This window comes from Octopus sinensis, linkage group LG8 (assembly GCF_006345805.1).
Source record: "Octopus sinensis linkage group LG8, ASM634580v1, whole genome shotgun sequence".
NCBI classification, from domain to species: domain Eukaryota; kingdom Metazoa; phylum Mollusca; class Cephalopoda; order Octopoda; family Octopodidae; genus Octopus; species Octopus sinensis.
In genome coordinates, this window is record NC_043004.1 from 102,614,071 (window position 1) to 102,640,671 (window position 26,601).

Below are 26,601 nucleotides of genomic sequence, written 5' to 3' on the forward strand. Positions count from 1 at the left end.
ATACATATATATACATATATATATATATATATATATATATATATATATATATATAGACATATATACACACAGATAGATCAATAGATAGATGTACACCTCCACTTTGTCAATTATATTGTGTAGATATCTACCGGTCGGATGACTGTTTGGTTCACTAGTGTTAGTAATTTGTGAATTAGTCACTTGTTAGCTCACTATCACAACCATCATGGTATTATTCTATCAGATCTTCATCATTCTCATTCCAACTTCAACAGCAAATTCTTCATTTCCTCGCAGTCATTGTTCACCACAATGGTAATCATTCATTTTGATTTGATTGTCTTTTAATTAATCTAGAATGATAAATATTGAACTTTAATTTGCTTCTTCTTCTTCTTGTTAGCTGTTGTGGCTATGATAGTGATACTAAAGGTATAGGGTGGTGGTGGTGGCAGTATTAAAAGATGCTATTGATGTAACTTGTTGTTGTTGTTGTTTCACTCTGTGTCAACACTGATTGAACAATCTCATGATCAAAGCATTTTGGCCATGACCATCCTGGCTTTCTAAAGCTATTTAGGACTATATTATTGAGTGTGTCCTTTCTTTATTTAAAATTTGAGGGAAATTTGGCTACTCTTTCTAGCAGGTCAGACGACCAGATAGAGGCTGCATTGGCTTGTTCTTGGTGGACCTATTAAAGGTGTGGCTATTGCAAAGGATTGTCTTTTATCTTTTAGTTGCTTTCAGTCGTTAGACTGCGATCATGCTGAAGCGCAACCTTGAAGAATTTTAGTTGAATGAATCAACTCCTGTATTTATTATCTTTTTTGAAAAGCCTGGTACCTATTCTATCAATCTTTTTTGCTGAACCACTAAGTTATAGGGACATAAACACACCAGCATGGGTTATCAAGTGGTAGGTGGGGATAAACATACCAAGAACGTATGTACATACTCATATGGCGGGCTTGTGCTTCTTTCAGTTTCCATCTATCAAATCCACTTGCAAAGCTTTGGTTGACCCAAGGCTATAGTTGAAGACACTTGCCCAAGGTGCCATGCAGTGGGACTGAACCCAGAACCATGTGGTTCGGAAGCAACCTTCTTACTGCACTGCTGCACCCACGCCTAGTGGTAGTAATAAATGTTCAGTTGTTTTAACCCGATCATAGTGATGATAAAGGTGTTGTTAGCAATGTTGGTACTAAATTGTTGATAGTTGTCTCACGTTCATGGATAACATCTTGTGTTCCTCCTGTTTTATCCCTTCAAATGCCAGCTAGAAAAATCTATAACTTAATCTGTGAAAATCAAAGGAATTGGAATTTGTTATGCTGCTGGCCTTGCTCAGAAGTGAGATATTTTATGGTTACAACTATTCAAATAATATTGTAAGGATCACCTTATTAAGGGTGATGTTCTGTTATGTTGTAATTTTCTCTTTAAAAAAACTTAGCTGTCAAGTTTTGTTATCACTACTTTAGTTTTGCTGTATATACAGTATATATAGATGCCAGTGCCGCCTTGACTGGCTTCCGTGCCGGTGGCACGTTAAAAGCACCAACCAATCGTGGCCGATGTCAGACTCCCCTGGCACCTGTGCCGGGCACGTAAAAAGCACCCACTACACTCGCGGAGTGGTTGGCGTTAGGAAGGGCATCCAGCTGTAGAAACACTGCCAGATCAGACTGGAGCCTGGTGCAGTCCCTGGCTTCCCAGACCCCAGTCGAACCGTCCAACCTGTGCTAGCGCGGAAAACGGACGTTAAACGATGATGATGATAGATTACTTAAGAAGTATTGTATATGTGTGGGTGTACTTACATACACTCTCTAATGTGTGTGTGTGTGGACCTACGTTGGAGTAAACAAACCAGAGAAAAGTTGCTTGGCATATTTAATGAAATTAATTTATTCGAAGCTGGCCGATTCTCTCAAAGCTACTCATTGTCTTGACACATGCAAACTTTTATTACCCAAAGGTTTGCATATGAATAGAAAATCTGGAGAGCAGTGAAGTGAATCATCAGCTTCAAATGAATATAAATATACATATATATATATATATCTCTATATATAAAACTGAATTGCGTTTTTACCGCTTGTATATATATATATATATATATATATATCTGTGTGTGTGTACATACATGCATACAGATATAACGTTCTCAAGAGGCTTGAGTATTAAATTATTTGGCTTAGGTGTTGAGTCATTGCTGCAGTCGACTGACAGCTCTGTGATAACAAGACTAATAATTGTGAGCAATCAAATTGAAATAGTTTATAGTGAAAGAACATTTCTATTCATGAGTTAGTGATTTTGGATATTCCTCTTGAATTTGAACATAAAGCTTGACTTTACCATTTGTTAATGTTTCCTTGTCACAGAATTCTTTTTCCTTTTCACAGTTTTGTATCCATTTCAAATGCTTTTTTTCTTTTTTCTCCTTTATGTGGAGTTACTGCTATGTTTCATAGCTGAAGCTCCTTCTTATCTCTAACCACTCAAGCAACAATGGAACTTTTAGCAAAGTAGATAGAGCTAGGAGACTTTTCTATCTTGCCCAAGGGAAGACATAGTAGAGCAGTAATGTTTGAATGTCTGAGCATTTTGTCTGTAATTCAGCACTATCATAGACATTAGCCTGTCACAGATTATTGTTGTTAGGGAGTCTTTAGGGCCCAGATATCTGAATTTTTTTTCATTTTCTTGATGGTCAGCAGATGGCTTTTTATTTAATTAGAGTAACAATGTTTCACCAAAGACTAAGACATCTAGTTTATCTTGCCTCATTGTATGAAGACATATGGTCCATCTTATATTAGACTATATAGACATCTGGTCTGTTTTTGCCTCGGTGTATATGGACATCTGGGCTATCTTGCTTCCATATATATGGACATCTTGTCTAATTTTACTTCAGTGTTTATGGTCATCTGGTCTATATATATGTCTGTTGTTATGTTGGTGTATATGGTTATCTGGTCAATCTTACTTCACTATATATATGGGCATCTGGTCTAACTTGCCTCAGTTATATGGACATCTGGTCTGTTTTGCTTCAGTTATGTAGACATCTGGACTGTCTTTGGCTAGATATTCGTATACACTGTTATTTTGCATCAGTGGTTATGGCAATCTTTTTCTTCTTGCCTCAGTGTGTGTAGACATCTGGTCCGTTCTCAGTGTATATGGGTGACTGTTTTTCACCTTGGTGTGTTCAAATGAATAAATTTTAAAAAAAAGGAAAAAGCTTTGTAGTGTAATCAGGCTCTGCAATATGCTATCAAGGTACCACACAGGCAGAACTATCAAACACTGAAAAAAAGAAATAATACAGTTTGGCAAAAGAGACAAATGATGAGTACCAGGCTTCAAAAATAAGTCCTGGAGTTGACTTGCTTGACTAAACACTTGAAGGTGGTGCTCCAGCATGGTCACAGTCCAACAACTGAAACAAGTAAAAGATTGATATACTAAGGTGCAGGAGTGGCTGTGTGGTAAAAAGCTTGCTTCCCAACCACATAGTTCCGGGTTCAGTCCCACCACGTGGCACCTTGAGCAAGTGTCTTCTACTATAGCTTTGGGCTAACCAAAGCCTTGTAAGTGGATTTGGTTGACGGAAACTGTAAGAAGCCCATTGTGTGTGTGTGTGTGTATATATATATGTGTGTGTGTGTGTGTGTGTTTACATCCATGTAACTTAGTGGGTTGGCAAAAGAGACCAATAGAATAAGTACCAGGCTTACAAAGAATAAGTCCTTCGGTTGATTTGTTTGACTAAAAGGCAGTGCTCCAGCATGACTCTAGTCAAATGACTGAAACAAGTAAAAGAGATATTTAACCAATTGACCAACAATAATGAATGTTAGTCAATTGGTTAACTTGAACCAGTGCATGTGTTGTTATTGGATTAATGATCCTCCCAAGACAAGATTAGGATATATTCTTTTTTTCTTTTATTCTTTTAGTAGTTTGTCATTTGACTGCAGCCATGCTGGAGCTCTGCCTTGAAGGGTTTTAGTTGAACAAATCGACCTCAGGACTTAATTTCTTTTAAGCTTTATACTTATTCCATTGGTCTCTTCTGCCAAACCACTAAGTTATGAGGACATAACCACGCACACACACACACACACACACCACACACACACACACACACATATATATATATATATATATATATATATATATTATATATATATATGTGTGTATGACGGGCTTCTTTCAGTTTCTGTCTACCAGATCCACTCAAAGTCATAAGGCTTTCTTCAGCCCAAGGCTATTGTAGATGACACTTGCCCAAGGTGTGACATGGTGGGACTGAACATGGAACTATGTGGTTGGGAAGCAAGCTTCTTACCACACAGCCACGCCTATATAAAAGTTAATAACCTTGTATTTTCAATCTCCAGTTGTTAATTTTGACATGCTTGAGTGAAGGAAGTAGTTCATGGGTGGGCAGCCAATACATAAGCATATATGTATTTAGACAGCCTCTGAGAAAATAGCAGGCAAATTTCCCTCAAATTATGCCCTGCCATATCAAATGAAATGGCAGAATGGTCATGGCTGGAATGATTAAAGATCTACTCTATCAGGAAAGCCAAATGCTAAACAACAACTTGGTTTTTAAATTTGCTTGTTGCCTCATTCCTGGTAATAACATTTTCACTTCTCTATAGTTAGCTACTTCTTTCTTCTCTGCCTTTTTTTGATAATATTAAATTCCTTCATGTTAAAGATATTGCCTAGAGAAAGAAAAATGATGGCTACAAGTTTTGATTCCTTATGTTTTTATCACATTTTATGTTCCAATAGAAAATGGAATTTATCCTTTTTTAATTGTCAAGTTTGTATAGAGTAATACAGCTCTTGCTCTCTCCCCTCCCTCTCATTTTCCTTCCAAAGGATCTTGTATAACCCTCGCCTCTTCCTTAAACAAAGTGAAATAAAATATAATTGCGTGTCTAAAATAAAATTTTACTAAATAAAGCACGATTTTTTTCTCTTTCTGTATTTTGTTTTTTAATGTTAAAATTCCGTGGAATTAAGCAATTAACAAATATGTGTGTGTGTGTGTGTGTGTAATATAAATTCTGTTAAGGTTTGCAGCTTCTAGAAAATTCTGGATATTTTTATTTTCTATTCAAACACATTTATTTTTAAAAGTGTCACACATCATAAACTGTTATGTCTGTGTGTGTTTTGGGGCTTCTGGAATTTGAACTCACAACAGGGTTCAAGCAATGACTATTAATTTTTGCACATGAGTTTAAAGGTGAAAATTTCCTTGAAATGTGATACGACCTGTTAATTTTTTTTTTTCTTCTTTTATCATGCATTGTTCAACGATAATTGCAAAACAGTAATTCTGGATAGATTTTTGGAAATGGAAATTTCTTCATTATTACCTCATAAAGTTGTGTATAGCATAGAATTATTAGTAATTTGATTTTTATAAATTTCAGACTTTTTCATTTTTAGGGGTGGGGTGGTGGCCTTAGTTCTTCCAATTTATTATAAAGGATTTTGTTTGGACTTACTACATGACAACTTGGAGAAATGTCTTCTATAACCCTGGGCAAACCAAAGCCTTGTGAGTGGAATTGATTGATTGAAATCGAAAAAAAATCTATTGTAGCTAGGGCTGACAAGAAGACACCCTATTCGAAATTCATATGGCCATTAGCCAAGTAGGTAGCATTCTAAACCCACCATGGTATTTTTACACCTTTTTGTTCCAGCAAGAATACTTCCCTGTGACAAACTGCAATGAAAAGCCTTTTCCAGGTTCAAATATATCTCAAACATATTTGAACTGGTATCATGTTTATTTTCTTCTCCATCACTGCTTTGTACATCTACTCATGAGTGTGTGTGTAGCCGCATATGGCTCAGTGGTTAGATCATGAAGTACTGAGTTCAGTTCCTGGACCGGGCTGTGTATCATGTTCTTGAGCACGATGCTTTATTTTATGTTGCTCCTGATCACTCAGCTGTTGAAATGAGTTGTTTTATCACTGGTGCGAAGCTGTATCAGCCTTTGCCTTTCTCTTGGATAACATCAGTGGTGTAGAGAGGAGAGGCTGGTAGGCATGGGCGACTGCTGGTCTTCCATAAACAACCTTGCCTGGACTTGTGCCTGGGAGGGTAACTTTCTAGGTGTAAACCCACGGTCATTCATGACTAGAGGAGGTTATATATGTGTGTTTTTGTGTATCCTTGTTTTGACATCATGGTTGTAAACAAGCATTACTTTCATACAAGTGATGCTGTTTGTTTCCTGTCTTCTGTAAAAAAAAACATCTGGCCATGGGAAAATATTACCCTGCATGGAAACAGGGGAAGGTTTATGACAGGGAGGGCATCTGGCTATAAAAAAATCTGCCTCAACAAATATAATCTGACCTTTTGCAAACATGGAAAAGTGGACATAGTATAATGATGATGATGATGATTTCTGTATGTTGTTTATTGTTGGTGTTTGGTCTCGAGGTCACATTTAATCTAGCAAGACTTATTTATAAAGAAAGGCATCCCAATTATCCCTGTCCCATTTTGTGGGGTAAAAAATAGTGTGTTTAGCAAGGCAGAAAATTGGCAGAATTTTTAGATCCTTGGATAGAATGCTTTGCAGTGTTTGTTTCAGCCTTCTAAACTCAATTCAAATTCCATTAAGGGCAGTAAAGTACCTGTGAGTTACCTGGGTCTCTTCTTCTCACTCTTTCTCTCTGGATTGTACATGTTCAAAGGTCTCACCGTGTCACAGTGTGCTATACTGATTTGACATGAGAATTATGTTAAGAGTACATGATGTAACTTTGATAACTTTCAGCCAGTATAGACCCAGGCCATATCTAACTTAATAGCACCACCTGGTATGAAACATTAACCTCACAAGTAAGAATTCACTTGGCCAAATAACTACAGGTGTATCTAGGATGACATTATCCAATATATTCTTCCTTTTTTTATTTTTAAGATGGTAGTATGTGATTTAAGGCAGATTTGGCTGCTAGTTCTACCAAGTCAAACAACCACATAGAGAACCACTTTAGCTCAAAGATTCCTCAATGTCTTATAATGTTGTATGTTGTACTTGAAACTAGGTGTTTATTGCTTAGTTGTTGTTTATAACATTCCTATTTGAGTTATTTATTTGCGTGTGCTTGTGGTACTCTGTAAATATTACATATTTCTCTGATGAAAGATCTTAACAAAGACATTAGATCTCACCTCTTCCACACTGCCAATAGTTTATTCCAATTTGTGGATTTTTTCTATTTACTATTTGCCTACACGGACCAGCAGTAGTTTCCCTCATAATTCTATTGTTTCATTTGAATCTTGAGCATCAGACCTAAATATATGAAGTTGTAATAAAGGTGGTTAAGGAAAGAGTCTGGCATATCAACAGATATATTGTCAAAAGTACCAGTCAAAGTACTGGAGGGCAATGTAATTGATATGTTCCATCCCCTCAAACTGCTAACCTTGTGCTAAAATTAGAAAGAATTCTGTTAATACTATTGTTAAGGCAATAATGAAAAGAAAAAAGCATGTTATTTAGTTACATCATGTATGTTCTTATTTCTTATTTCAAATTTCACTATGCTAGTTTAGTCTTTTAGAATTGATTAAAAAAAAAAAAAACATACCAGTCAGATACTGGAGTCAATATAACTAAGTGTACCATACCACAAAAGTTGTAGCCCTACGTCTTTAGAAATCCTTATTACCTCTGCCTTAGCAAAGGTGGAGGTATTGTTTTCTCATTCATGTTTGTTTGCTTGTCCATGGACATGATATCTCAAGAACCACTGGGTGGATTCAGATGAAACTTTCAGGGATGTTTGGCCTCGTGACTGGTATGAATTGATTAGATTTTGAGATCAATCCAGTTCTGGGCAGGGATTCTGGATTATTTTTCACTTAATTTTTGAGAGTGGCCATGTTTGTTTTTAGTATTCTTATTTATGAGAGCAGTTGAGTTTATTTCAGATATTCTCATTTAAAAAATCATCTCTGGCTAATCATTGAGAGTACGTAGCTATTGCCTTGGTGGAGGTTTGCACTCTCCAAGTGCTCTTGTTTATTTATGTATTATTTTCACTGACTCTAAGATAGAAAGATTAGTGTGATGTGTATATATTATGGCTAAACATGTACACTACATACATTTGTGTATATTGCCAAAAAGTGTGTGTGTAGGTGCATGCTATGAGGTTAAGAGTTTGCTTCCTAACCATGTGTAGTTCTGGGCTTGGTCCCACTGTGCAGCACTTTTATTACGGTCCTTGAACCAACCAAAATCTTATGAGTGGATTTGATACAGAAACTGAAGGAAACTCATCGTATGTGTGTGTTCATTTACATTTGCACCCACTCCAAAAAGCCCAGAGTGGGTAATGCTGTTGTTTCCCATGTCAACAAATCAACCACTGGCTTTATGTCTTCAGAGATGTGTAAATTAGGAGATCCTTTACTCCAAAAAACAGGTAAGAGTTAGTGACAGGAAGAGCATCTAGCTGTAAAACCAATGCCATGATAATATTATTCACCTAACCCATATTAACATGGCAAAATAGATGTAAAAACAAATGAACAAATAAATATATATATATATATAAAGCATTTTGAGAAATTCAAGTTTGCATTGATTTACTGATTTCTGTTTTTTTTCTCTCTTAACCAGACCTACCAAAGGATCAAGTGTAACAGGCAGTCAAGATTAAGCTGTAAGTTTTGATGTTTTTCTACTTCAGTGTCTATTCCTCTCTTCCATTTTATCAAAAACGTTGACTTTTCTATAGGTATACATACAAAGGAACTCCTTGACATAAGTGATAAAAATCTTTGAGAACCATGTCTGGTGATGGGGAATTGTCACCTTGCTTGGAGACTGTTGACAGTTGGTGATAGGAAGGGCATCCGGATGTTGAAAATCCACCTTAACAAAATCTGTCCAATCCATTTGAGCACAGAAAAGTGAACATTAAAATAATAGCTATGATAAGGATTATGTAATTCTAAAAGAAAATCGAAAATTTGATAAGTTTACATAGCCTGTTTCCATTTTTGCCTCTGATAGTCATCTGTCATGGACAGCAGACAGATGTATTGTACTCTGGATGCAACAAACTGTTGCATGACTAGAATGGGCAGGGGAATCCATATGTGACTTATGTGACTGAATAAGTGCATAACTCATGAAAAGTGGGGCCTGTGTTTAACCACTGTGTCATTGATCTACTCAAGTAACATTGGCTTGGGCTTATGCAACAGCAAAAATATTATTATAAGGTGGTGAGCTGGCAGAATCGTTAGCACACCAGGCAAAATGCTTAACGGCATTTTGTCTGTCTTCGTGTTCTGAGTTCAAATTCCACCAAGGTTGACTTTGCCTTTCATCCTAACTACCAGTTGAGCACTGGGATCAATGTAATCGACTTACACCCTTCCCCAAAATTGCTGGCCTTGTGCCAAAATGTGAAGTCATTATTATTATTATTACTGTTGTCACATCTAAAGCACCCAAGTACACTTTGTAAGGTGGTTGGCATTAAGAAGGGCATCCAGCCATAGAAACCATGATAAAAGAGACAAATGAGCAGCTCTTGTCAAACCAATCCACCCATGCCAGCAAGGGAAACAGACATTAAACAATGATTAATTGTAGGAGTAAGTTGTTGGTTCTTGCATTTGAGTTGCAAATCATTAATCATTGTAAGATGAATGGTAGAAAAATTTGCAGTACAATCAGGTACCTTTATAGAAGGGGCTTGACTTTGTCTTTTTTACTATCAATCAAATTAGTTAATTGAATTAACTAATTCCCTTTCTTAAATTTGTGTCCTTGTGCAAGTGCTACAAACCACCATCACCATCATCATCAATGGTAGTTTTGTCTCTCTGCTTTGCAAATCCAAATCCCTCAAAATACTCGAAAGCTACTATTGACCTAAAGTGACAGCAACGTATCACAGATATTTTATCAATCCCTTCATCCAAGAAAGTGAAGAAGCAAGACTGACCTTGAAGTATTTTGAACTGAAAAAAAATCTTTTTCCTTGACAAAGATGAACTCAAGCACATAAATATAGAATCTGTTTTATCAGACCATTTTAATCTTTTACAATGGATACCTTTCTCAAAACTAAGATATAATGTAAGATAAATAACAATGTACCTTTCTTTATTCCATTTTCATTTGTTGTGTCTTTTCCTCTGTAATTTCAAATAGCTCGGAGTAGGAACAAGAAGAAAAGACCAGAGGAAGCAGTTTGTCCTATTTGTAATGAAAAATTATCTGGAACAGCTCAGGAACTTAATGAACATGCTGAATTGTGCTTGAAGAAGGTAAAATATCACCAAGATATTTAGTATTATTTACACTTTATTAATAGTGGAGGCACATGGCCTAGTGGTTAGAGCAGCGGACTCGCGCTCGAGGGATCGCGGGTTCGAGTTTCAGGCTGGGCGATGTGTGTTTATGAGCGAAACACCTAAGCTTCACACGGCTCTGGCAGAAGGTAATGGTGAACTTCTGCTGACTCTTTCGCCACAACTTTCTCTCGCTCTTTCCTCCTGCATCTTGCCGCTCACCTGCAATGGACCGGCGTCCAGTCCAGGTGGGGAACTTATATGCCAAGGAAACCAGGATACTGGCCCTATGAGCCAGGTGTGGTTTGAGAAGGAACAAACAACAAACAAACACTTTATGTATAAATATATTTATTCATGTTTGAGTATTGTAAAAGGACAAAACATACTCAAAACACGGAGTTTATCAAGTCTTTCAAACTTGATGATTTATTCTTTTGCTTCACTTGATTTCTTGACTGTGTTTATTATTCATTCAGGTGACTAAGAGATGAATCATTCATCTTTCTTGCACCTGAATGAAATTACAAAAATGAGAAATTAGTTAGGAGTGGCTAAGGAGTTCACCATCAACTTCAAACATATAAATGTACAACTAATCTTTGGGGTTAAAAACATATGTAACAATAGGTCTTAGTTCTCAAATCACACAAACTGTGGAATTGATAAAAAAAGAAGTATCTTAAATTAACTATATTCTAATTTCTCTTATCTTTGCCAGAAGGAACAGATTACTGAAGATGACCATGTTGACGTGGAAGGAGATGATAGTGGGGAACAGTATGAAGAATATACATGGGCAGGACAGACAAGGATACGAGCAACAACTATGCTTCAAGGAGGTTTTGCAGGTAAAACTAATTTTTTATTTGTAAAAAGTCAAATTACATATTAGTAATTAGTCAGAGAGCAGAATTTTTAACCCAGAAACATAAAGAGAAAACTAAATAACTGTGAGCCAAATGGAAACACCTCTATAATTACTCGATCTGGTAGAAATAGCCACCAAATTTCCTTCATGTCGCACTTTACTGTCTTAAAAAGAAGGCACAATGCATTGGATATACTGTAGTTGAAAACTAGGCAGGATTGTCATAATTGGAGCATCTTCAACAAACAAAATTCTAATTCCGGTACCTTTGCTCCAACAGTTTGAGTGTGTAGGGGAGATAACTTGGTTTCACTGTGTATTTTAAATATTCAATATTTGATTTATTGTAAAATATCTCTATGTTAATTTCTTAATGTATTTCTTGACTGTAAGCATGTTACTTTATTTTAGAAATATCGCCTAAAATACCAGTCTTATTTTATGTATTTGTTTCTAAGACTGAATGATTGTGCTTGTGAAGTTAAGGTGCTGACGTGCGTGTGGCTAATTAAATTGCAAGTCTCATCTCTCACGACACGGTTATATGATCAGTATGTACCCAGATGTACATACATTTTCTTCTATAGTTTCTGTATAAAAGTCTACAGTCACTGGTATGAAAATATAGCTTTCAAAAGCGTGTGCATGTATACAAAATTACACTTATGTCTGCAAAGTGAACATACAAACTGTTGATTTTGCTTGTTTCTTTTGGGGGTTTTTTTGTGATTAATTTCATGCTGAACTTTGATCTCTGTTTCTTTCTCTTCAGGTTCAGGCTTCCAACTGTCAAGCAGTCGTTTATCTGTGGATGATGACATTGATTTGAATGTTGATGGTGACGACTCAGAGCAATATGGCAAGCCTCAGTATCCTTCACTGTTATTGAATTACTATGCTACAATGCCTCTCCTATTATATATAGAGAGAGAGATGTGTTTTCTTTATTAATGTTTTTATATTCTTTCTGCATATATGGGATATATTTGCTTATGACTTCATGGTATACATTTGAATGGGAGTTAAAATTAATATTTGTGCTTCTTCTATTCTTATAAGAGGGGAAAGGTATAGTAGAGCTCTATAGATGTTCCTGCTGTTGTATAGTTGAAATTATAGAGTTAGACTAAGTAAAGACCTAACCAGACACTTGTCTATAGACTCTATACTATTGTACTTTACTGTACAGCAGGGACTTAGATTCATGCAGTATCATATATCATAATTTCATGTCTTTTGTAGAAGAGCGTCATACAATATTATAGAACCTTGTACTATATTGTATAAACTAAAGCCCGATATAGTATTCAGTACACAAATCCCATATAATGCACTCATATGCCCCTATAAATTTTATATTATATTGTAGAATAGTATAGTAGTGTACTATAGCATACTAAAGGTTATTCTACAGAAGTAGAACCTACCAGACTTTCCTGTACACTCTTGTATAACACTGTATGAGGTTGTAAAAGTTGGACCTTAGTCTAGTACTATAACAGCTGAAATATCTGTACATTATTTTGATAATGGTGATGAGGACAATCGGGCAGATAATGATAGTTTCTAAATATAAGTACAAAACTGGAAATTTTGAAGGTATAGGATGAGTCATTACCATCAGCCTAGGAGTGATGAAAGACAAAGTTGACTTTGATGGAATTTGAACTCAGAACATAAAGGGCTGAAAGGAATACATCAAAGCAATTTTTCTGATACTCTAAAGAATCTGCCCATCCACCACCCTAAATAATTATTTTTAATATAGGCACAATGCTAGGATTTGGGGTGTGTAGGTTAGTCAGATAAATCACTCCCACTACCTGTCTGGGACTTTATTTTATTGAACCCAGGAATGATGTAAAACAAGGAATTTAAATCAGTAGGATTTAAATTCTGAACATAAAGAGTTGGAAGATATGCCACAGGGAAATTTATCAAATACTTTAACAATTCTGCCAATCCTCCATCCATTATCATTATTCCTAATAACTGGCTGGTATTTACTTTATTGCTTCAGTTGACCTTGGCAGAATTTGAATTACTAGTTAAAGGAATGTGATTAAATACTGCTAGGCATTTTTCCTAGCTCGTTGTTGATTCTGTGACATAATATCTCAAATATTTTTAGGAAAATGGAATACATGTGGTTGTTATATTTAGGATTCTTTTTCAAAACTTCTCATTAGAATTTCATTCACTAGACCCACAAAACCAGGCCTATGATCTTATCTCTTTGAGCTTAACTTTTAGTTCATGGTGCTTGCCATAATATTAACCCCTTTGATACCAACCTGGCTGAAACTGGCTCTGGCTCTGAGTACAAATGTCTTGTTTTCATAAGTTTTGAATTAAAATCTTCCACCAAACCATAGCCACAATTTATGTTCCTAACACTAGCTGAGTGATAACTAAGTTATTTTACTAAACTCTTTGTTATATTTAAAGTTATTGAAAGAAACACAGAGCATCTCAAAATAAATACAGTAGCGAAAGGGTTAATAACATAATTTGGGAGTTAAGATGTAAAATAAAGTATTGTTTGAAGATATTTTTCTTTAACCATTGCTGTAGATACAGTGAAGTAGACATCATTCCTTGTTCTGCAGATGAACCTGAAGAAGATAGAGAAAGACAAGCCCTTCGGGGTGCCATGCTCGGGTATGTGATATTTATATTCAGTGTTACTAAAATATGCAACGTATATATTCAATATTGCCAGGGGTATTTGATATTTACATTCAGGCTTGGCTATGTGGTTAAGGGGTTCATTTAAGAAGACATTAAGATAACGATAGTGGTGATGGCTGCTCAGTGTTGCTATGAGTATGTGATATTTATGTTCAGAGAGTTATCATGAGTATGTAACAGTTTTAGTGTTGCATTGCTAGGAGAATGTGATGTTATAGTTAGGATCCTAACAATGTTGACTTGGTACAACTAAAGGCAGATCAAAAGTTAACAGCTCATATAATTGTCACCAGCTCTATGTTTGCGCCAAGGTGAAAATGCTTAACTTCCCTACCAATATCCCAGATTCAACAGACTGCAATAGCTAATCTCTGGATCATTTGAGCATTTTGTACCTGTCATTACCTTCTTTACTAAGCCAAGCTGACATTTTATCCATTCTTAGTGTCACAAAAGGCAAGAGTTAAATCAAAGCTCTGTGGCATGTTATGTGCAATAGGAGCTTACCAATTCTGGCTGTCCAAACCACCAGTATTATCAAGAAATCACAGTCACAACTTCAAATTGATAGAGTTCTGTCTTTATATTTAAATCCACTGACAATGTTTTGCTTGTCACAGAATCACAAAATTCTTTGTAACCATGTAGTTCCAATTGGATCACATTGCACAGCACACTGCAGACTTGGGTTGACCAATGCCCTCTGAGTGAAATTTGGTATTGGCCATTAGAAACTAAATAAATTCATCTAATGTGTATGGTATATGTACAGCAATTGTTGCATGATTAAGATGTTTGATTTACAGTCCAGATTTGGTTCTACTGTGCAGTACTTTGAATAAGTGTCTTCTGCTTTAGCTTCTTTCTCCACCTCCCACCAACTTCTACTTTGTAAAGTAGTCAGAAACTACAGAAGTAGGCGCAGGAGTGGCTGTGTGGTAAGTAGCTTGCTTACCAACCACATGGTTCCGGGTTCAGTCCCACTGCGTGGCATCTTGGGCAAGTGTCTTCTACTATAGCCTCGGGCCAACCAAAGCCTTGTGAGTGGATTTGGTAGACGGAAACTGAAAGAAGCCCGTCGTATATATGTATATATATATATGTGTGTGTGTGTGTGTGTGTGTGTGTGTGTGTATGTTTGTGTGTCTGTGTTTGTCCCCCTAGCATTGCTTGACAACCGATGCTGGTGTGTTTACATCCCCGTAACTTAGCGGTTCGGCAAAAGAGACCGATAGAATAAGTACTAGGCTTACAAAGAATAAGTCCTGGGGTCGATTTGCTCGACTAAAGGCGGTGCTCCAGCATGGCCGCAGTCAAATGACTAAAACAAGTAAAAGAGTAAGTCATATCCACCCAATTTCTCACCCCCACCTCTCCTTTTCCACTGCCTCCCCATCCACAATACTCTCGTGGCATTCACACTCTGATCGTCTTCTTACTACTTCTGTTGTACACACCAACACTGCCCTCCATCTCCCCCTCCCCCAAATTACCTCCTTGCACCTCCCTTTACTTCAATGTCTCCTCTCAGGTTTCCCTTTCACTATTGTTTATTGCTTCCTTCCGATTGTTGCGTTTCCCTTGCACTTTCTTTCCATGCCCATCCCTTATGTTGGAAAACCCTAGAACTACCATTCTTGCACAACCCACCTTGTCATCTTTTCCATTCTGTCTCTCCTTCCCTTTTTCTCAATTCTGTTACTAATCCCTTCTCTTTCCCTCATTCCTTACCATATTCCTCATCCCACTTCTTACCATATTCCTCATCCTTGTGCCTTTGATCATCAGTCACTTTCTCTTCAGTCGTCATTCATTTACAAAAACTATTTCAGGCATAAGTAATCCTCAGTTCACTCTGTGAAGTGGTTCCTGTTAAAAAGGGCATCCAACTGTAGAAAGTAGACATTGGTACTTGATACAATTCTCTGACTCATCAGAGCCTGTCAAAATGATGATGATGCTGATGTGGGAATATTCATATTTTCATGTAGGATACCACTTGTGATAGGCACTGGTTATGCTGAACTTCTTCACTGACCAGTCAATCTGTATATTCAGAAACTCCTGGAAAATTCATCTCTTATTAGGAAAATAGATGAGAATTGGTAACAGGATGAGCATCCTGTTTTAAAATCTTGCCTTAAATAACTCCATCTCTAAACCCATGCTTGCATGGAAACATGGATATTAAACAAAAGATCATGTGGGTGTGTAATTGTATATTGGCAAAAAATATGAAGAACAGTTTAAAAAAACAGCATAAAATAGTGCTGTCAAATAAAAAATTGCTTGTGATATTTGTTCCACCTGAATTATGCAGAAAATCCCTTGCTGCTTTTGCAGTCAAAAATGTAGTGAACCAATGATAGCCTTTTGGGAATTTGGAACCAACAATGCCATTGTTCACAAAATGTGAGATAAAATAAATAAGCAATCATTCTATTTCTGTTGTGTATCAATGTTAATAGTCGCATCTAAATGTTACATTGAAAAGTATTCTTTTATTATTCCTTCTGGAGAAATCTATTTCCATTGTCTCTTCTTTTCCATTCCACAGCACAACAATTGGTTCTATGATGGAATTATCAAATTCTACAGAAAGAGGCGGTAAGAAAACCCATATCAGAATTTGATTCTTTTTGATTCTTTGAAAATGTTTCAATGTTTGGTGTCATGATATTTTATAGGTTTTTAAAAATTTTTCTTTTAAATAAAATATCCATTGAAATATTAACGACCATTTTTGGAATTGTTTAATGGTGTATGCTTCTCAATAGGCAGCCTAATTTAAATAGGAAATGTAGACATTAGCTGCATATATTATTGTCATTGTTAGCCTTTATCATTTCAGTGCTGAATGTGAGAATACATTAATTCCACTAATTGTGTGTGTGTGTGTGTGTGTGTGTGTTGAGTCTGATAAATTAATTGATGCTGATCATTTTATGTAAAATATATATTATAAAAATTTATAAAAATCTCTGCTAAAGAGGAAACTTTTTTGAATGTAAATACTCCTGTATTGACATAGAATAGTATGTTTGCTATTAAGAGAAGTATTTCTTTTGTAAATCGGGGAGAAGAACGCATATTACTGATGGAAGTAGTGTGGTTTGTGTTTGTGCAATGTTAGAATGACTTGAAAGAGGTTATTTATTTATTTATTTAGTTTTTATAAATTTGCTAAAATAGGAAGGGCATCATCCATCCCTCACCTTTATTGGCCCATCCCAGATTGGTGATGTTGATGTAGTTGATCTATATATGGAAAATGTGGGCATGCTTGAGAGAATTCCAGAAAACTTTAGGAAGGATGATAGGGCAAATTCTTTTGTTCAGGGTCTAGGTTTTGGACATAGACTGGAAAGAGAAACATGTCTATGAGACGTAGTTGTGACCAAGTTAATGACCGAATATCTGTCAGTTTGATGTCTTTGTTTTTTTTTAATGTAATCTAGGATGTGTGTCTGTATGTGTATAGCTATAAATTGAATGGCTGTTGTTTCTGTAATCCAAGAAGTTAACTGGATCCCAATTTTATCTTTAAAATCCTTTCAAACATTGGTTCACATCAGTTTCTAAATCATATAAAGATCATTGATAAACTAGTCACTCACACATTTTTCAAGCATTGTTTAGCTGTACGCTCCTTCGGACTCATTTACCATATCAACCTGGGCTCTTTCAAACATGCTACCCTTATATAAGATTATTTAATCCATCTGCTTCTCATCACAGCGCTTCACCCCAACTCTCTCTCTCTCTCTCTCTCAAAACTAACTTACCTGAGCGACACCTTTATGGAATTTCCTTTCTCATCTCTCCAGTACAATCAATTTAGACATGAACCACACTTAGTTCATTCAGTCAGTCATATCTCCTATGTAGAGAGGGATGAGAAGACAATGATCCCTGTTCCTGTAGCTCTCATAAACTATTTGTTTCTTGTATTTGAGTGTTATGAAAAGAGAGGATGAAGTGACTTTGGTATGATTTGGACTGAGAGCTTGTATGACACTGAACTACTCTCAAGTTGTACAGCCTGCAATGCCTGAGTTTACCCAATTTTAAACACAACTATTCTGTGGCTGCCTGTGTACTGAATTTTCTGGCATGCAAGTTAATGTAGTATATAGTGTAAACATAAAGCATAAACATTCAGACATCATCAATATCTTTCCAAATCCTGCTGCATTTCGCATGGGATTCTTGGCCCTACGATGTTGTCTTGATGTCTATCAACTTAGTTATTTTGGCCTTAAAAAATTCAACTTGTATGCTGAAAAATACAGTAACACACTGTATCTATTGAAAACACTTGTCTTATTGTAATACATGATGTTTTATTTTTTTTTTCTTCAGAACACAAATTTGAACCTGAACCCAGTTGTTACCAACCTTATAATCAAGCTGTAGACCAAGGATCAACATCACATAACTTGTAAGTAGAGTACATGTTACAATTAGGTTTTCTCCTTTTACTCTCCTCTTCTCAAAAAATGTAGACACACAATGGCTGACAACTCAGTCAAGTAAGACCAGTGTGTATACATATGTGTTAGCACTCATATACACTCACTGGTTGTCATATCTTAATTGAGTATTAACTTTGTATTTAAACATAGACATTTCCCACTTTTTTCATTTGTTTGTATATCTTCTATGAATATAGTTGTTGCTCAGTGGTTGCTCAGAACTGAAATAAGTTGAAACAATGAGTATGTAGAATCTCTGGTAGAGAGGCAGTACTTTAGCTGTACCAGATGTAATAACATGTCTAACAATAAATACTTTAATGGTTTGCTGGGAGTAGTAAAACAAGTCGTGTCACTGAGGCAACACAGTGTTGGAGGTAGATCAAGTGGTATTATTGTGGCTCAGGTTGACAATAAAGTGTTTTTTTATTACACATGTAAGAAGTGCGATGATATAAGAGAGGGAAATGTGAACAATGACGTTAGACATTTTAAACACCACTTTGAGACAGGATTTTAAATATTTTAGCCAATATATACTGGATCATATATACAGATGACTTCATTTGTATGTGCATATAAAGTGGTTGGAAAACAGATGTTTAAAGAAGAGATTCCTCTGTGAAAGAGGGTCGGGGAAAACTTAAGAAGAAATGGTAAATATGTTAGACTTCAGAGATGAGGTGAGACAGAATGGAAGAGGCTTTCTTGGATATGTCTTCATAAACTTCTTATTTGAGGGGAAATAGCAATGACAATAGTAACAATGTTTAGATTAGTCTTGAGTTATGAGCCTCACTAACACAAAAAACAAACTTTAGAGGGAAACTTAACTCATAACATACCATCACTTTATCTGGGAGTTGTATTAATGTCCAATCTAATTAATGCTACATAGGGAAAAATCTTCTACACAGGGGAAAAACAGTATCTTATTAAGAAAAAGGTGAGGATTGGCAACAGAAAAAGCATCCAGCTAGAGAAATCTGTTACACAAAAAGTGCTAAGCATTATAACAATGATGATGGTGTGTGTGTGTGTGTGTATACACATACACATTTTTTTTATTGGAGCAGGTAATGGTGGTGGTGACAGCAAGTTGAATCACAAATACTTACTGACCAATCACAGGACAGAATAATTTCTTATATTTTCTCAATCAGTAACAACAAGCTGCTTTAATTTCAGTGACACTCTCTTATGTTTCCATTTCCTCTCTTTAACAAGAAAACACCTTAAAATCTATCCTTTAGTACCCACCCTGATACGCCGACATGCTCTCCTAGAATATCACTTTTAGTTACTTTAATTACTGCTAATACACTGACTAACCTGTCATGTCAAGCCACTCAGTAACTTCACAAGCTGAGTGATCATCCATTCATAGAGTCACATGCTTTGTTATTTAACACTGACAGCTAACTTCCAATTTCAGGTGCAACTGTAATTCAAAACAATCTCTAAGTTTTAAATATTCCTTATGTTGTTTAATTTTCTCTCTTTTTTTTATCTTGTTTTGCTTCTTAATGTAATTGATCCTCATCCGATTAATTGTCTATTGTAGTGACCCTCGCAATGCAAATAATTCTTCACAGCGGATTATATCTGCACTGAAATGTCGCTTGAAGGAGAAAGAAGAAGAAAAAACTGAAGAGAAACATAAATGTTTGATCTGCATGGTATGTCATAGTTTCAAATCTTCCCCTTCCCCATAATCATCATCATCATCGTTTAACGTCCGTTTTCTGCGCTAGCACGGGTTGGACGGTTCAACTGGGGTCTGTGAAGCCAGAAGGCTGCTCCAGGCTCCAGTCTGATTTGGCAGTGTTTCTACAGCTGGATGCCCTTCTTAACGCCAACCACTCCGCGAGTGTAGTGGGTGCTTTTTACGTGCCACCTGCACAGGTGCCAGGGGGGGTCTGGCATCGGCCACGATCAGTTGGTGCTTTTAACATGCCACCGGCACAGAAGCCAGCCAAGGCGGCGCTGGCATCGGCCACGTTCGGATGGTGCTTTTTATGTGCCACCAGCACAGAAGCCAGTCGAGGCGGCGCTGGCATCGGCCACATTTGGATGGTGCTTTTTATGTGCCACCGGCACAGAAGCCAGTCGAGGTGGCGCTGGCATCGGCCATGTTCGGATGGTGCTTTTTATGTGCCACCGGTACAGAAGCCAGTCGAGGCGGCGCTGGCAACATTGTCAATAGTTGTCTTAAATCCTAAATAAAAGAGCCCAGTGTGATAACACCTAACTATTGATCTCTCATATTAAAACAACTTCTGGCCAATCATTGGTTCAATAGTTTTGACTTTGAGGTGTCTGTTTAATTACATCAAGTTAATTGTATAGTTCAAATTTACCTTTGCAAATTTAGACATCAAACCCTATAGAATTGTAGAAAGAGGAATTTATGCATGTAGGATGTGTTAAATGTGTGTGAGAGAGAGAGAGGATGACTGGGGAAATTTGATATTGCAATTTAGACTTTAACATTTGTATACATGCATGCTGGAAATAAAGGAAATATTCTAATCATCTTTTTTTTTTTTTGTCATGTTGACATGATTTGGATTTATACTTAATGAGCCAGTCTTTTACAACTGGAATCCCTTCTATTGTTGCTATTAGAATGATACACAATGTAAAGCCTCTTTCTCATAGATATGGATATATATTTGATTCAATGTCTGAAAAATGAAAATTTCAGACTGTTACCATATTTCTAATTTCGGGAAAGTTACTGAACAAAACTATAATTTTCCAGATTTCTAACAACAGTTTTTAGAGTGTATATTTTTTGATATTTAAAAGGTTTGATCTTCAGTTGTCATATTGTGTCTTATTATGTACATAATTCCAGACTAGAAACTTTTATTTTTAAACTGATAGTAACTAATTGCACTCTTATCAACTGGACCATTGCATTGTAAACTTACTTCCTAACCTCTTATTGTCAGATAATATTAATTGAGAAATTGCTGATAACAAACTCAGGAAACCCAATGTAGATACACAAGACCATACAAATTTGTAAATGCTTGATTGTGTTTTCTCTCAAAGATTTTTAAAATACATAACATCATTAAATGTTGTCTCTGGTGCAAATTACAGATATGAAATGAAAGCAAGAACAAAACAAGAGTAGTCTATCTAATTGATTTGTTCTTGTTCAGCTTTATATTTCATACACGTATTTTATCATTGGACTGCAGTCATGATGGGGCACTGCCTTATAGGATTTTTAGTCAAGCAAATCAACCCCAACACTTTCCTTTAACCCTTTAGCATTTAAACCGGCTATATCCGGCCAAAAGTATTCTGCCTGTTTTTTGTTCAAACTGGCCAGATCTGGTCTCTCACACCAACCCTACAATGTCATTTTAAAAATTAACTGCTCCCTCATCAAAATCTCATAGCTACAAGATAATGCCTGATTAGTTCAAGGCAATGTGGATAAAAAAGGATTAATTTTGGCAGAATAATGTGAACACTAAAGGGTTAAAGTTTGATAGGTTACTTTTGCAAAGCCCTTAAGTTCTGGGAACATAAACTGGTTATCAAGTGGTGGTAGGAGACAACACAAGGACTCGCGTGTGTTGACCCTCACTATTTGCTTCTCTTTCTCTATTTGTAAATATATATATATATAGGGATATATAAATAGAGAGAGAGAGAGAAGCAAATAGTGGGGGTCAACAAATGAGATCCAGAGATGCTCAATATAGAAAACACTATGTAGTGCTCAAATGATTTGAACTTACACTCTAAAATCTTTATCAGGGACTAATTCTGTGATGTAAAGAGTGACTATAAGAAGATCCAGGTGAGCAGATATGGCGACAATATGCTAATAAACACAGTTGGGTTTGATACATAATATATACATATATAAAATATACATACATACATATATGCTTTAAAGTATAAATATAGGGATATATAAATAGAGAGAGAAAAGCAAAGGCTGAAAGTATTCAGAAGATGAACATTCATATATATTCATATATTTACAAAATAGATTTACATGGAATACAAAGGTGTGTACATTCCATCTGCCAACATTATAACTATACATAATTCCGAGCCCCAAGAAACAGCTGTCGGACCTGAAATACCACGCCCTTTCCCCTTAGTTTTCTGTGCTTTTGTACACCATTTAAATTTGTTCTATAAATATATGAATATCTCTATGCTTATGCATGAGTGTCCATCTGATGAATGTTTCCAGTTTTTGTTTCTCTATGTGTATCAAGCCCAAGCATGTTCATTTGCTTATTTGCACCAGTTTAGATGTGTATGTGTGTGCATCGCCTTCCTCACAGCAGTTTCCATTTACCAAATTCCTGCACAAAGCATAGGTTGGCCCAAGGCTATAGTAGAACTGAACACCAGACCATGTAGTTGCAAAGCAAGCCTCTTAACCACATGCCCACACCTTCTTGTGTGCCTGTTTTAATAAACATGCAAACAAATTTAATTATCCTCCATGAAATTCTAAGTAATTTTCATGCCCTAGTCCTTGTCACGGGTAGCATAAACCTGTAGTTTGAAAGAATAAACGCAGGAGCACTGACAAATGAAATACAGTATAAATATTGTAATTACAATGTAAAGATTAGATTGAGTGTCCTGAAATAGATAATCTTATTAATTGTAATTCAACTCAAATATTTAGACATGTAATCATTAAACTAGTACCTAGAATAGGTTTCATTATCATCACAGTAGTTTCAGTAAACTGTTATTCTTACTTGATTTCTTTTTCACAAACGTGTATGCATCAGTTATTATATGTTTGCTTTGTTAATGTCAATTCATTATTAATTAACAGTGTAACATTTTGTTTTCAGGAATCCTATAAAGTCCCTTTAACATCAGTCCAATGTTGGCATGTCCACTGTGAGCAGTGTTGGCTGAGGACTCTGGTAAGTCTTTATTTTATGTTTCATTCATTAATAGACATTCAACTTATATAATAATAATAATGAAATTATTGTATACAGTGCTCAGGTGCACCACAACTTGTCAGAAAGTGCATATAAAGTACATGCAGTAATGTAGAAATGTCTGGAAAGTGAACAGTGTACGAGTCAGACACATGCTTGTGTGTGTATGGAGGGGAGAAAATCAGGTGTAGTGTTGGTGAATCTCAGAAAGCATGGAAGTTTTGAAGGATGCAGTGCTCCGACAACTAACAACTGATGCTGGCAGTTTGTTCCATGCTTCAGCGACTCTCAGCGTGAAAAAATGTTTCCTGAAGTCATGGAAGCTGTGCTGTTTTCTTACTTTGTAAATATGTCCACGGGTGTTAGACAGATGGAGTTTGAAAAGGTGCTCAGAGTTATTGTTTGTAAGATGGTTAATAATTTTATGGGTGTCTGCCAATCAATTTCAAGGTTGTGTGTGTGTGTGTGTGTTACAATTCATCGTTGGTATTTGATGAAGACGTCAGAGAATGTCACATTCCCATTTCTTCTTCTCTGATAAATCTGAGGTCTTTTGCTTGTGTTAGGATTTTCTGTGAGACTAAAACACTGAACTGTGACCAATATGGTCTGGAGTTCTAAACCTTATTACTGTCTTACTTTGAGTCTTCTTATTCCAATTATGCAACAATAATACAGGCTGCCCAACCCATGTATGGGATAAATGTATATAAAACATTAGATATATGTAAAAAGCTTTCAAATATTTCATAATGCTACAATCATTGAATAGAGCAGTTACAACTCTTAAGATACATATAGGACACCATGTATGAGAAATATTTTTTAGCATAGTGTGCTTCTGTCTGAGAGAAACAACAGTTATTGAATTCTCTAAATTTTTTCATTGAAAACATTTGATTATTATTCTATAAAGACAGTATATTGTCATTTGTATTAACACTAGTACATTACTTATCCTTATATATCAATCTTTTGTTGTGGTAGTGGTGTCAGTGTTAAAGTTTGAAAGTAGATCAATAACTAATGAAACTAAATGCATTGAAGTATTTAGTCCAACACTGTCACTCCCACCATCTTGCAAAGACCATGGGGTAATGTGATCCTGAATACACTGTGTCTAGGAAAAGACAGGGCAGTAAAGACAAGAGTGTCTCTGATCACTGGTCTGCTGAATAAAGATTGACCAGCAGAATATTCACTTCCAATGTAGTGGCTCCTCTATTGGTGATTCCACAGTGTTTAGAGGTGATAATCCCACCTAGATGTGAAAGATACCCACCCAGTATTGAAGACTTGTGTGTGATGATTTAATGTGGAGTTGCCTATTATATACTGACTACTATGATATAATCAGATCTTGAATCTGTATCAAATGATAAAGTGAACCCAAGAAAATTGACAGACACTAATTTGAAATAGATGAACTCATTGTTATTCTTTGCAAACAGTTACGGTAGGTTAATGTAAGACAAGTGTTATATCTAGAAACCCAACAAAATGCCAGCAGCAAATTTTGATTTATGATCTGTTAATAAATTGTCATGTCTACTCAGCCATCTCATTCTCATTAAGTTTTCTATTAACTACATTAGTCTTTCAATGGATGTTTCCCTGCCAACATTATAAACCATTCTCTGATCCTGCTGTGTTATATTCACCATTCTTACATAAAAGTTTTTCAATTTATTCATACGTTTGACTGTGGCATTGTGAAGTTACCAAATTCAGATATAGAATTTGTCTGTTCCCCTTGCATTGCTATTGAATAACAACTGTAATGTTGTTACAACAGCTTTTCTTCCACACTCCTTAAATATAGATGATGATATACATGTAGGTGTATTATATGTTAACAAATGTCTATATATTTATTAAATATTAATTTGTAATGCAAATGTCCAGCTAGCAATGGATATGTGATTCAAGTCCCCTCAATAATACTGTCTACAATTGCTGCCTAAAATGCCTAATACTTCTTTATGTTGAAAAATCTGTGTAACTAATTAATTCATTATCTTACATTGTTTTGTTTCTTTTTCTCCATTTTTTGCCAGGGAGCCAAGAAGTTGTGTCCACAGTGTAATATGATTACATCTCCATCAGATCTCCGGCGAATATTTTTGTAGCAGATTTTCTCCCCCATTAACCTCACACAACTAGCTCTCTCTCTCTCTTTTTTATTATTTATTTTCAATTATGATTGTGTATAATTTACTCTCCATACACAGTACAAAACAACACTCACTCACCCACACACCACGTCATTGTCCCTCCATAAGTCAGCTATTCTAATTACATTGTGGTGTCTTTCCAATTCCGGATGCAGAGATCTGTGCTAAATCATCAGGAACAAATGGCAACAGAACTCTCTTGAATCCTTGACCAAACAGAAAATCACAATAACACGAATACTTAACACCCTTTCTTACCCTCTGGCTCTAGCAAGATCACCAGATGTGAGGACTGATTTGCAGATTTTAACAATAATAAAAAAAAATATATAAAATTAAAAACAAATAAAAAATATATCAAAGAATTTATCCATTCGGGTAATACAAAAAAAGAAAAAAAGAAAAGGAAACTTATCTGCATTCTCTTGAATGCGAAATACCTTTTTGGATATTATACACCTCTCGGATCTTTAAATCTGTTAGTGATCTTGAGGTAAAAATCACAAAGTAGATTCCACTTTATATAATTCTCTCTACTATTTTGACATCATAAAACCTTTGCTCCAACATTTCTTTTTCTGCCTTTTATTTTTCTACTTTGACAACAACTCTAGTTTCAGGTAAAACACTCAAACAGACCAAGGGAGACAACCTTGTAGTGTTTTTGATAATTCTTTGCGAAGCTGTTCCATCAATTTAATATTTTCTACAAATACCACCAAATGTTATCAGAGTTTGTTATGATCACAGAAAATAAATGAAGAGTTTAATTAGTTCATTGATTACTTAAAGATACTGAAGAGCTGATCATGAAAAATTACAGATTTCACATACCCTAAAATATATTCACTGTGGTAAAGACAAACTTTCCATGGTAATGAAAAATGTTTTAGACACCTGTTTAGCCAGATATTGGATACACCAAATGAGGTCTGATCTAAAAAAGTAACTACCAGTATTACCTTTTGCAGCAGTCTTTGATTATCAGAACTATAGGGGTATTTTTTCTGGGTATGTTAAATGAGTGTTGCACACTCTACCAAACATGGTAAATTCATCATAAATATTGA

General features: G+C 35.8%; 1 protein-coding gene across 2 annotated transcripts in view; it reads left to right on the forward strand.

Moving 5' to 3' along the window:
- LOC115215159 (E3 ubiquitin-protein ligase Rnf220) overlaps nucleotides 1-26,100 on the forward strand; it is a 172,742-nt gene extending 146,642 nt beyond the window's left edge. For both annotated transcript variants that reach the window (XM_029784335.2, XM_029784334.2), the window contains 10 exons: nucleotides 8,687-8,729; nucleotides 10,235-10,350; nucleotides 11,096-11,225; nucleotides 12,018-12,114; nucleotides 13,820-13,906; nucleotides 16,494-16,543; nucleotides 18,299-18,377; nucleotides 19,976-20,090; nucleotides 23,262-23,336; nucleotides 25,415-26,100. In XM_029784335.2, coding sequence (XP_029640195.1) covers nucleotides 8,687-8,729; nucleotides 10,235-10,350; nucleotides 11,096-11,225; nucleotides 12,018-12,114; nucleotides 13,820-13,906; nucleotides 16,494-16,543; nucleotides 18,299-18,377; nucleotides 19,976-20,090; nucleotides 23,262-23,336; nucleotides 25,415-25,486 — 864 coding nt within the window. In that variant the 3' untranslated portion in view covers nucleotides 25,487-26,100. The remainder of the gene's footprint in view (nucleotides 1-8,686; nucleotides 8,730-10,234; nucleotides 10,351-11,095; nucleotides 11,226-12,017; nucleotides 12,115-13,819; nucleotides 13,907-16,493; nucleotides 16,544-18,298; nucleotides 18,378-19,975; nucleotides 20,091-23,261; nucleotides 23,337-25,414) is intronic.
- The last annotated feature ends 501 nt before the right edge of the window (nucleotides 26,101-26,601 follow it).